General features: G+C 43.9%; 1 protein-coding gene across 2 annotated transcripts in view; it reads left to right on the top strand.

The window, feature by feature from the left end:
- The window catches only part of unc13d (unc-13 homolog D (C. elegans)), a 148,216-nt gene that overhangs the window by 111,084 nt on the left and 23,951 nt on the right, over nt 1-13,181 (top strand). For both annotated transcript variants that reach the window (XM_078225269.1, XM_078225270.1), the window contains 4 exons: nt 2,152-2,223; nt 4,352-4,431; nt 7,745-7,850; nt 11,053-11,124. In XM_078225269.1, the coding sequence (XP_078081395.1) occupies nt 2,152-2,223; nt 4,352-4,431; nt 7,745-7,850; nt 11,053-11,124 (330 nt within the window). The remainder of the gene's footprint in view (nt 1-2,151; nt 2,224-4,351; nt 4,432-7,744; nt 7,851-11,052; nt 11,125-13,181) is intronic.

The raw sequence follows: 13,181 nt of genomic DNA, 5'->3' as shown, positions 1-13,181 counted from the left end.
ATGGTGGGAGATATAGGAAGGATATCAGAGGTAGGTTCTTTACGCAGAGAGTGGTTGGGGTGTGGAATGGACTGCCTGCAGTGATAGTGGAGTCAGACACTTTAGAATCATTTAAGCAGTTATTGGATAGGCACATGGAGTACACCAGAATGATAGGGAGTGGGATAGCTTGATCTTGGTTTCAGATAAAGCTCGGCACAACATCGTGGGCCGAAGGGCCTGTTCTGTGCTGTACTGTTCTATGTTCTATGAAAAAGATACATGTCTGAGGTCACCGTACTAATAGACTCAAGAACAACTTCTTCCCTGCCATCAGGCTTTTGAATGGGCTTGCCTTGCATTAAGTTGATCTTTCTCTACACCCTAACAATGACTGTGACATTACATTCTGCACTCTCTTGTTTCCTTCTCTATGAACAGTATGCTCTGTCTGTATAGTGCACAAAAAACCATACTTTTTGCTGTATGCTAATACATGTGACAATAATCAAGATAAATCAAATCAAGAGTGTGCGTGCATTTGCAAGGCAGATGCAGTATAGTGAGGAAAACGTGAGGTTATCCACTTTGGTAGCAATAATAGGAAGACAGATTATTACTTGAATGGCTGTAAATTGAGAGAGGTGGATATTCAGCACGACCTTGGTGTCCTCGTGCATTAGTAAGTCACTATAAGTAAGTGCACAGGTACAGCAGGCAGTAAAGGAAAATGGTATGTTGTCCATCAAAGCGAGAGCATTTGAGTATAGGGATAGGGACGTTTTGCTGCAATTGTTGGTGATGGCATGTCTGGAATATTGTGTGCAGTTTTGGTGTCCTTATCTGAGGAAGGGTGTCCTTGCTATAGAGGGAGTACAGCGAAGGTTTATGAGGCTGATTCCTAGGTTGACAGATCTGTCATATGAGGAGTGACTAAGTCAGTTAGGATTATATTCATGGGTTTAGAAGAGCGAGAAGGGATCTCATAGAAACTTATAAAATTCTAACAGGGTTAGATAAGGTAGATACAGCAAAGATGTTCCCAATGGTGGGGGAGTCCAGAACTAGGGGGTCATTGTTTGAGGATAAGGGGTAAACCTTTTAGAACTGAGTTGAGGAGAAATTTCTTCACCCAGAGAGTGGTGAATGTGTAGAATTCACTACCGCAGAATGTAGTTGAGGCCAGAATGTTGTCAAGAAGAAATTAGATATAGCTCTCGGGGCAAAAGATTCAAAGGATATTGGTGGGGGGATCAGGATATTGAATTCAATAATCAGCTATGATCAAAATGAATGGCAGAGTAGGCTTGAAGAGCTGAATGGCCTATTCTTGCTTCTAGTTTCTATGTTTTTGTACATAAAAACAGGGCTCACTCACAGAAAGGATTACAGCAAAACTTTCTATTTATTTGAACAGTCATGATGTGGATATGCTGGCATTGGACTGGGGTGGGCACAGTAAGAAGTCTCACAACATCAGGTTAAAGTCCACCAGGCTTATTTGGAATCACGAGCTTTCGGAACGCTGCTCACTCATCAATTTCCCCACCAGATGAAGGAGCAGCGCTCCAAAAGCTCGTGATTCCAAATAAACCTGCTGGACTTTAACCTGGTGTTGTGAGACTTTTTACTATTTGAACAGTGACAAAGTAAAATGCGAATGATGACTAAACATCCACACCTTGAATTTCTGTGTGGTCTTCCCAATCTTCCTCTGTAGCTTCGGTTGAAGATAGGCAGAACCAGCAGTGAAATGATGTGAACAGTTAAAGATGGCCATTCCTGTCATTTCTTCCACTGGAGTTACAACAGGTTAACAGGAGAGACCATGGGAAATATTCCTCAGGACCTGTGTCAATTGAAACAGCAGATTCAACTCCTGGACCTGGACTGACTGTGAAACCAGAAGCATAATGTCATGATTGACAAAGTGATTGATTCTGCAGATATCCTTGGTCAGGAGAGAGGGCACAGTGTCTGATTCCCTCATTGTTTGAGTTCAGTTTCTGATTTGTCAAGTTGATGCAGTTGTCACCGGTTACCCTGTTAGAGGATTCTTTCATATTGCATGTTAGTCTGAGATTTGGAATTTTTAACCTGAGATCAGTAAAGGTTGATGTTCTCTGACTAATATAATATTACCAATCCAAATCTTCCCGTTTTATGTTTCAGCTTCAGGCCGACATAAAGAAACGCATTGACAACCTGTCAGCTTCCAATGACATCAATATTCCAATGGTTAATGTAAGTACTGCATCAGTAACAGCACCCAAAGGAATCAGAGTGCACGAAATCCAAAACTAACGTTATTTTACCTGGACATTCTCAAGCAGGGAGGTAGAAAGTCATTATAAGTAGCTCCCCAGTGGCTTAATTTTTAAATGAAATGAAGCAACTTGAAGACCCCAGATCCACAGTTTGATCTTGGTCTATAATGAGCTGTGTCTCAATAATGATACTCTTCTCTCTGGCTCAGAACATTGTGTTCAAGTCCCACACCAGAGACTTGATCACAAAAGCTAGTCATAACACTCCCATTTCAGAGGGTGTGTTGGAAATGCCAGCTGAGATGTTCTACACTCTTCCCCCCCCCCCCCCACCCCGCCCCGCCCCCCCACCATGTGGGTTTCCTAGCAGCGGATGTGGCCTGCTTTGGCTGGCAGCGGGATATTTTGGAACCACTGAAGACAATGGGGTTTTGCCGCTCTTGCTGGGGAACCCGCTGTTGCCAGAAAATCCCAGCTGACGTCTTTTGGATGCGGCCCTGGTTAAATCAAGGCTCTGTCTGCCCCTTTGGGTGGAGGTAAAAGATTCCGTGACACCATTTTCGCATTTAGAAGACCTTCTGGAGCATTGAAAATTATTAAAAGAATGCTCAAACGGGATTAGATTGGTTAATTTTTTAATTGTTTAATTGATGGATGATTAACTGGAATTGAGTTAGTTAGGACCTTGGCAACTGAAGGTACAACTACCAGCAGTAGAGCAATTAAAATCAGGGATTTTTAATAGGCCAGAATTTTTGGAAGAGGTTACAGAGGTGGGGAGAGGTGAGGTCAAGGAAAGATTTAAGAACAAGAGTACAATCTAACATTGAGAATTTTCCAATGTCGGTCAGATAACACAGAGGAGCTGAGCGATTAAGATTCTTGGCATAAGTAATGGGATGGGCGTGCAGCAGAATTTTGTATAATCTCAAGTTAATGGAGAGTAGAATATGGGAGGCCAGCCAGGAAAGCATTGGAATAGGCAAGTCTAAAGGTGTGAATAAAGGTTTCATCAACAGATGAATTCAATCAAGGGCAGAAACAGGTGGTATTACGGACCTGAAAATAGCTGATCTTAGTGATGGTGTGGATATGTGATTGGAATCTCATCTCTGTCATATGTAACACTGAAGTTATGAAACTGGTTCAGCCTTAGGTGCCAACGAGAGCGGGAGTCGATAGCTGGGGCACAAAGTTTGTAATCAGGACTGAAAATAGTTGCATTGCTCTTCTCAGTATTTGATTGGATTTGTCCTTCTCATCCAGAATTGGATGTTAGGCAGCAATATGATAACTTAAATAAAGTTAGATCATTTAGAAACATTTGGCCAATGGAAGGTTTCACCCATTATTCTAACCTACAAATTTGATACTAGTTTTTAATGAGATTAATGGAGTACATTAGGTTGTAGTGCATAAGAAGAAATAACTGTGAGAACCCAACACATCTCATAAAGGTTGCAGGGGAGATTTACCAGGATGGTAGCCTGGGCAGCAGCATTTCAGCTATGAAGAGAGGCTGGTTAGGCTGCGGTTGTTTTTCTTAGAGCAGAGATGACTGAAGGGGGATCTGATGGAGGTGTACAAAATTATGAGGGATATAGATAGGAAGGAACTTTTCCCCTTACTAGAGGGATCAATAATCAGGGGGGGATATATTTAAGGTAAGGGGCAGGGGATTTAGAGAGGATTTGAAGAAAAACTTTTCACCCAGGGTGGTGGGAATCTGGAACTTGGTGCCTGAAAGGGTAGTACAGGCGGGAACCCTCACAACATTAAGGAGCATATAGGTCAGCACTTGAAACACCATAGCATACAAGGCTATGGACCAAGTGCTGGAAAATGGGATTAGAATAGCTCGGTGTTTGATGGCCGGCACAGACATGATGGGCTGAAGGGCCTCTTTGTGCTGTAAAAGTCCAACTCTATGTAAATGCACAGTGTAAATGAAGGTTTGGGCAGTCTGGATCATATTACCTTCTGGACAGATAAGGGAAGTTTGAAAAACATGTCAGACATGTTTAAGGGTAATTTAGCTTTAAAATGTGAATCTTTTCCATCACAGATGTGTTGCACTAACTTCAACATGTTTGTTTCTACTTTAGATGGTTGTCCCTTTAATTAACTTTCTGGAAAATGAGTTTGCGTACATGGATGCCAATCTAGTAGAAGAAAATTTTCGGAGGTCAGTCACACACTCAGCACATTAACTGTAGAAAGAAAATAATTTTAAATCTGAAATTGACACAGAAACTACTGGAAATGCACAGCAGATCAGAAAGTTTCAATACTGGTTATATCGAGTGTGTAACTTCAATAGAGCTGCGGAGTGAGAAATCATCTCAGTCTGGTGGAAGGTCACAGTAACCTGCCAGTAACCTAAAACAGTGTTTCAGGACCAGGGATCAGTACACCCAGTGTGATTTACTGTTTGTTCATATTAATAAACAGAAAAACTGCAGGAGATGCTAAGTACTAGCATCAAAACAGTATGTAGTTGACTATCTCAACCCAAATATAGAATTTTGGACGCCATTGATTAATGATGGTAAGGGCAGGCTGTTCCGTCAGGTTTTAGCAGGGCAGTAAACAGCTGTTGACTAGGTCGGATTGGTGACAGCTTCAATCCATTAGTTAATGTCAGAATCACAGTTAGTCTATTTGGTTGCATTTGGCCCTAGATAATCCTTTTTAAACTCTCTCATGGTTTCACCATCTGCCTATCTCTGTAACCTCCTTCAGTCCTACAATCTACCTCCAAATCTAGTCTCTTGCGCTCCCTGATTCACATCCTCAGCTGCCAAGGCCCTAAGCTTTGGAACTCCCTTCCCAAAACTTGGGTCACTCTCTGTGTGGAGTTTGCACGTTCTCCCTGGGTCTGTGTGGGTTTCCTCCGGGTGCTCTGGTTTCCTCCCACACTCCAAAGGTGTGCCGGTCAGGTGGATTAGCCATGATAAATTGCCCCTTAGTGTCCAAAGATGTGAAGTTTAGATAGATTAGCCATGGGAAATGTGTGGGGTTATGGGGATAAGGCAGGGGAGAGGGCCTGGGTGGGATGCTCTTTCAGACAGTCGGTGCAGACTCGATCGCTGAATGGCCTCTTTTGCACTATAGGGATTCTATGAAAAGGAAACTCACAGGAATCACATTCTCCATCCAATTAAGTTACCTCCCTACCTATCACTGTTCTCCTTTATGATGCTCCTTAGAATCTCCCTTTTTAACAAAGCCTTTGGTCATCTGTCCCAGTAACTCCTTATGTGATTCACGGTCAATTTTGGTTTGATAATATTCCTGTAAAGTGCTCTGGTACATTTCATTATCATAAACTTGGGTTGTTTTTGCTGGTAGGGAGCTGTTATTGGCCAGTTTCACCCTCCTTCAGTACTCTGGGTCTTATTGGAGCAGGTTTGAGTAATGAGAGTTGGAGAGGAGCAAGAAGGCCCTGACCTTTGGTACTTCCCTCCATCTAGGCAGAGGTTTTCCTCCACACTGCAGGGAGGAGAGACAGAAATATTAATCAGAACGTCAGATGTGTTATTCCCTTGTTGTTTGTTCTTTCTCTCTCAATATTGATATAATTTAATTTCTCATCCAAGCATACAAATTGGCAGGAGTAGGCCATTCGACCCCTCGAGCCTGCTCCGCCATTCAATAAGATCATGGCTGATCTGATTTTAACCTCAACTCCACATTCCTGCCTATCCCTGATAACCTTTCACCCCCAGGGACCTGGATTCGATTCCCAGCTTGGGTCACTGTCTGTGTGGAGTTTGCACATTCTCCTCGTGTCTGTGGGGGTTTTCTCCGGGTGCTCTGGTTTCCTCCCACAGTCCAAAGATGAGCGGGTTAGGTTGATTGGCCATGATAAAATTGCCCCTTAGAGTCCTGGGATGCGTAGATTAGAGGGATTAGCGGGTAAAATATGTAGGGATATGGGGGGTAGGTCCTGGGTGGGATTGTGGTCGGTGCAAACTCGATGGGCCGAATGGCCTCTTTCTGTACTGTAGGGTTTCTATGATCATTCTATGAAGAATCTATCAGCTCAGTCTTCAAAATATTCAACACTCTGCTTCCATTGCCTTTGAGAAAGAGTTCCAAAGACTAACGACCCTCTGAGAAAAAATCTCTTCCCATATCTGTCTTAAATAGGCGACCCCTTATTTTTTTAAACAGTGACCCCTAGTTCAAGATTCTCCCACAAGAGGAAACATCCTCTCCACACCCAACCTGTCAATACCCCTCAGGATCTTAAAGCTTTCAATAAAGTGACCTCTTGCTCTTTTAAACTCATAGATACAAACCGAACCTCACCACTAAGACAACCCACCCATTCCTGGTATGAGTTTAGTAAACCTCGTCTGAACTGCTTCCAACACATTTACATCCTTTAACAAGGAGACCAATACTGTACACAATACTCCTGATGTGGTCTCACCCATGCTCTGTACAACTGAAGCATAACCTCCCTATTTTTGTATCAGTTCCCCTCACAATAAACAGTAGCATTCTATTAGCTTTCCTAATTAATTACTTGCTGTACCTTTTGTGATTCATGGACTAAGACACCCAGATCCCTCTGCACTCAGAGCTCTCTAATCTCTCACCACTTAAATAATAAGCCTTTTTATTCTTCCTGCCAAAATGGACAATTTCATATTTGCCCACATTTTACTCCATTTACCAGAGTTTTGCCCATTCACTTAACTTAGTATGAGCCTTTGTAGCCTCCATACCGTCCTCTTCACAATTTACTTTCCTACCTATCTTGGTGCCATAAGCAAATTTAGCAACCATATATTCGGTCCCTTCATCCCCTGTTATGATCCAACAAGAATCCTCAGCCCCGAATCAAAAGAACACCCCTTTCTCAAATCACCATATTCCCTCACCAACCATTCTTGTGGCCTTTATGGTTGAGACCAAAGATGTGCAGGTGAGTTAGATTGGCCATCACAAATACGCAGAGTTACAGGGATAGGGCGAGGGGATGGGCCCGGGTAAGATGTTCTTTCAGAGAGTCGGTGCAAACTCGATGGGCCAAATGGCTTCCTTCTGCACTGAAGTGATTCTATGGAATGCCCAGTGCTTTCCACATAGAACCCTTATAGCAACAGATAGGAACACAGGAACAGGAAGAGACCAATCAGCTGCTCAATCTATAGAATCTCTACAGTGCAGAAGGAGGCCATTCAGCTCATTGAGCCTGCACCCAAAAAAATCCCACCCAGGCCCCATCCTCGCAACTCCACATATTTAGTCCCCCTGACACTAAGGACCCATGAGTGATCTGTTTATCCACTCCACCTATCTGTTTCAGTTCCATAACTCTTCATATCTTAATCTATCAATCTTAGTTTTGAAATTTTGCTTTGATCCACTCTGGCCAGCTTTTTACAGCAAATTTCCATCACCTCAGATGTTCTCAGCCATTGTGTCCCAGTCGAAGTCCTAGATTTGAAGGCATTCGTGGCAATTCACTGTATCTTTTCTCACAGCCTTCTAGGTTTTCTTTGGACAGATATAATTAAGATCATCTACTCGACTTCACATCAAAGCAATGTTTCTCAGAGGTTTCATATGAAGCTAAAGGATGCTTTGAAGGTGAGATTTTCTGATTGATTGGGAGTAGGTGTAATATGAAGATTGGTGCTTAAGCTTACAAAGTTCTTCCTAATATGGATCAGACAGACACTGTTAGCTGCCGTCACATTCTACTTGTGATGATACTTTGCCTTGAAGAAATGTATTTGAGCCATGTTCTTGTGCAGGATCTGTTGTAACAATTTTATGCAGTTGGAGCCATTCTGTCTACCGGCATCATGTATTGTTGCTGCAGCAGCATAATTGCTTCTAATGACTAGAATATTGGTCTTAGTCTGAACTAATGCTGTTCTGCTGTTTTCCTCAGGGATTTTGCAGAGTGGGGCTTGATTGAGATGATTGGCAGGTATGGTCATGTGATGGGGAAGCTGGGTTAACACAGAATATTCAAGCTTAGATGCTGCTTTTGGAATTGAGAGAGTGTAGTGTCTCTCTTTTCCTCCCTCTGAAGTTGGAGACTGGAATCTGCCAGGAGATCAGTTTCTTTCTTGGAAATTCTATTGTATGAGAGTGGATCTTTCTCTGAAAGTTGCTGTTTTGGAAACTGCTATCTGGATCTCTGTCCAGCATCACGTGTGTATACTTGCTTTTGTGCTAACTAATTCTGCGGAAGGGTGTATGTCTATGGGGTATTGCTTTAAATTGGAACAACAGAGATGGCTAGCTGTTAAGGATTGCCATGTCTTTGCCATGTCTAAGTATATTAATTGGCAAAAGTTATGCTGATTCTTTTTGTTATATTCTGTGTTCTTAAATAAAGTTTGTTTTGGTGAAAGCTTCCTGGTGGATCACTTGAATTATACCTGGAATAAAACATCTTATGTTCACCCTAATGCCAAAATCAAATGTAAAAATTGAGGTCCAGGCTAACTTCATAAAATACCTTGGAACTTCCAATCTGGAACTTAACATACTCTATAGCTGAATTGGGGGAATTCCCTATCACGATAGGTTTAAAGACTGAGAGTGTAATTTTCCAAGACTATGTTCATGATGAAGTGGCTTTTCCATTTGGAACACATTTTGGAAACTCTGGCACACCTCATCCTTGCGAAATATCAGAGGGAGTACTGCTGGAATTCCCAATGTGTGCTCCAGGATAGCCGGGGGGGTGGATCAACGCAAAGGTCTGTTGAATTTGGGTAGGATTTTCTGGTTTTAGGCCGAGCGCGGCTGGAAAATCCCACCCATTGTTAAACTATCTCTGGGTGATAAAAATCCTCTCATTATTCTCACCCCTTTTTTTATATTTATAACTTGTGGCCTCTGGGATTTGAAGCAGCCCTACATCACACTAGTAAACAATTTGCTTGGTTCAGCTTTGAAACTTCTTTTCCGTAGTGTTGTAAAATTCAATGATATTTCTTTCCCTCAACAAAGGGAGAAAATGCAGTAAGTTTCTACTTGATGTCTGTCCTCAGTGCATGGTGATCCAGATCGATTTCAATGCAAAGTCCAAAGCAAGCCAATTCTAGAAAATAAACATTGTAATGTCCCTTCCTCAGAGCCAAGTCCCAGGAATTGATGGCTAAGGAAGGTGCGTTTATAACACAGCCAAACTGGGGCAGCACGGTGGCACAGTGGTTAGCACTGCTGCCTCACAGCACCAGGGACCCGGGTTCAATTCTTGACTTGGGTCACTGTCTGTGTGTGGAGTTTGCACGTTCTTCCCGTGTTGGCGTGGGTTTCCTCCGGGTGCTCCGGTTTCCTCCCACAGTCCAAAGATGTGCAGGTTAGGTGCATTGGCCATGGTAAATTCTCCCTCAGTGTACCCAAGGTGTGGGAGTGTGGCGACTAGGGGATTTTCACAGTAAGTTCATTGCAGTGTTAATGTAAGCCTACTTGTGACTAATAAAAAAATAAAACTTAAAAAAAAGACTAGTTGAGTATCAATCTGCAAATCCTTCCAAATACGCCAATGGCTGGTGGTAAGAGCAGCCACACTTGATGTGGAGTAGAGCCCCTTAACTGTGATCGGCGCAACTTGTGGGCCGAAGGGCCTGTTTGTGCTGTGGCTTTCTATGTTCTATGTTCTATGCTAACCTATCTCTATTAGTTCCAATTTAAGCAATATTCCTCACAGGCTTAAACTCCTCTTCAAAATCAGTTAGCAAACAACACAGGCTTTACTTGGGCTGCCAGTACTCAAGCCTCCAGAACACATCTGGAGAGATATACAGAGACACCTGTCTTCTGACACTCAAATAGCAGCCTCCAGAGAGAGAGAGGGAAACACCTCCTGATCCTTGCAGACTCAAGCGGAAACTACCTGCTTCTCTCTGTAAGCTTAGTTCTGTCCATTCACATGACTCTGCCTTTTGCCTAATTCAACCATACTCTGAAACCCCAAGGTGAAAACCAAAAATAAACAAAAAATGCAGCAGTTCAGATTAAAACAAACATCCTATTGTCTAGGATCAATTATTCTTCTGCATTCTCAGCATGTGGGCTGCCTGGAACAGACAATTCGGCACTGTAAACAGAGCTGAATTTTATACATACCCCTCACAAGAAACATGACACAAATACGTTCCTTAAAGGCACAGTATTGTCACACACTCCTCTGTCCTTTCGCCTTAGCCCTGTACATATTTTTTCTTCAGGTGCTTATCCAGTTCCCTTTTTATTCCATGGGTTTTAACTTTGCTAACAAGCCTGTTATGTGGCACTTTATCAAATGTGTTTTGAAAGTTCTAGGAACACTGCATCTACTATGTTACCCTCATCAATCCTCTTTGCTAACCTCATGAGTAAACTCAAATCAAGTTAATTAAACATGATTTGCCTTGAACAAATCCATGCCGGGTTTCCTTAATGAACCCTCACTTGTCCAAGTTGTCCTGGATTATCGTTTCTAAATGCTTCCCCACCACAAAGGTCAAACTAACTAGCCGGAAGTTTCTAGGATTATCCTTGCACCCTTTTTTGAACAAGGGTCTAACATTTGAAATTCTGCACTCCTCTGGCACCATTCCTGTATTTAAGGATTGTAATATTTCAGCCAGTATATCTGCAATCATTAACCAGGAACTTGTTTGTCAAGTTAAACAAACTTTCATTACAACTGGCATCTTCCAAAACTTGGAGACCATTGTTAATTTGACTCTGGAGATGGTGGTGTTCGACTCTGTTACTTTGGTATCACCACAGCTCAGATACCCTTACTCAGCCCTTGACACTGTCTGAGTTTCTTTTGTTTCAGAGTCTGCTGATTTGCTTTCACGGAGAGGGAAATGGTTTACCGCTGGAGCAACTAGAAACCCCCGCTTTCAAGGTGAGCTCACAGAATTACAATCCTTGTTTGTTAGATTCTCAAATATGTTAACATATTGGAACAATGAAACACATATACATGCGCATATGGCGAGACATATAGACATGCAGATCAATAGGTATGTAAACAGACAAGATTCAGAATTACAAATATAAAGATTCTCACCATTTCATATACAGATGCCCGGGAGTGGGCAGGCAGAAGGGGTGGCCATAAAATCAGGCACCATGGTAGTGTGTGCCCATCACCTACCTACCCGCTTCCATTCATAATTTAACAGTGGCAAGGGATGCATCACGTAGTCCATCCTCGCTCTGGCCAATGGCCACTAAGGGCCATTGGTATTTTACTCGTGAAGAGAGATCACACAACCTCTGGTGGCCTCTTTGCAGGCTGGAAACATGAGCTCCTGCTTGGACACCTTGCTCAATAGCATTCCCTGCACCTTCTCCACATTTTCCACCTCCCTACCATCCCAAACTTGGTCCTCCACTGACCCCTCACCAGAACCTGCCAGACTGGGAGACCGGAACCAGCTTCCTTACCCAGCTCAATCGATGACCTTTGTGGAGGTTTGCCTGCAGTTCCACAGCAGCCATTGCTTCTGGTGGCTCTGTTAGGACTACAGAGCAGACAGCCATCTGATTGGCCAACAGCTCTCGGAAGCATGGCTTCCTCCTAGTTGGAGGCAGAAGCCTCATTCTGAGCCAATTAATTGCCTTTTGGCCATAAAATCGACTCAGGGCTTCCTCTTCTGTTAGGTTGCCCTGAAAGAGACCATCGCCACAATGACTTCACAGTCCATCCTCAATTCTCAACCAGTTCCCATGCTTCCAGCCGAGTGCTGCACTCAAAGGGAGTGCAGGATAGTGAATCAACCCACCTTGTTTTAACCAAATCTCCAACCAGCACTAGGAGGGTGGGATTGATGAATTGACCTTATAACTTGGTGCTTCTCTAGGCAATGTAGCTCAGAGATAAATAATTGGAGGAAGCAGGCAATTTTCACTTGCATAAAATATACAAAATAGGTTGAAGTTCCCTTCCCCATACAGGAAGTACCCCTGTTCTGACAGCGAGGGAAGATAGGACTAGTCTAATGGGGCTGATTTGTGAGATTTCAGGAAGAAATTTAGATATAGTTCTTGGGGCGAAAGGGATCAAGGGATATGGGGGGAAGGAGGGATCAGGATATTGAATTTGATGATCAGCTATGATCATAATGAATGGCAGAGCAGGCACGAAGGGCCGAATGGCCTACTCCTGCACCTATTTTCTATTTTGGAGAGACGACAAAACTTGTCATTACAATGATGACTGCAATTTGTGGCAATTTCAAGCTTTGCAACAGCCAGAGAGACATTGGGGGCGATTCTCCCAACAAAAGCAGCGCAGCGGGCCGTGAGACTTGAGCAGAAGCTGTTTTGCAGGCTCTCTGCTGGGTGCCATGGCCTCCGCAAGTCTCCGGCACTTGGATTTCCAGCGCGAACCTGCATAAATGATGGTAAGCTTCATTACCATATATTTTAAATATCATTAGTGGGTCCGGGACTGAAATCTCCGGGCTAGCTAGCATCTCCCCCCCACCCCTGCCAGGAGTGGTTCACTCCAGCAGGGTTTAGTATAGCTCCCCACTTGTGAGGAGCTGGCGGCCCGACCTCACTGGAGTGATGGGGAGGCAATTGAGGCCCCCTAGAGGATCGGACATGAGCGGGGTGCCCCGTGGCAGTGCCAGCCTGGGCCCCCTGGCACTGCCAAGGGGCAAAGTGCCAATGCCCAGGAGGCACCTTGGCACTACCCACTGGGCATCGGGCAGTGCTAGGGGGGCATGGCCAAATGGTGAGCGGGACGGGCCTCTGGGGCAACAACCGGTGGGCGTGTGGGGTCCCGCTGTCAGTCTGCATTCAGAATGAGTGACAGAGGGAGGGAAGCCAGCGATCAGGGCTGGGCATCAGGGTCTCAGCCTGCTGGTGGGGGAGAGGGACGAGGAGAGAATCGAGGCGGGCCAGAGGTGGGGTGAGGCTGGCCTGGACACATCCGGGGGGTCAGCGATCAGG

This window comes from Mustelus asterias, chromosome 12 (assembly GCF_964213995.1).
Source record: "Mustelus asterias chromosome 12, sMusAst1.hap1.1, whole genome shotgun sequence".
In the NCBI taxonomy this organism is placed as follows: Eukaryota; Metazoa; Chordata; class Chondrichthyes; order Carcharhiniformes; family Triakidae; genus Mustelus; species Mustelus asterias.
The sequence above is the reverse complement of the archived record's forward strand: the minus strand, read 5'-3'. Positions and strand labels throughout refer to the sequence as shown.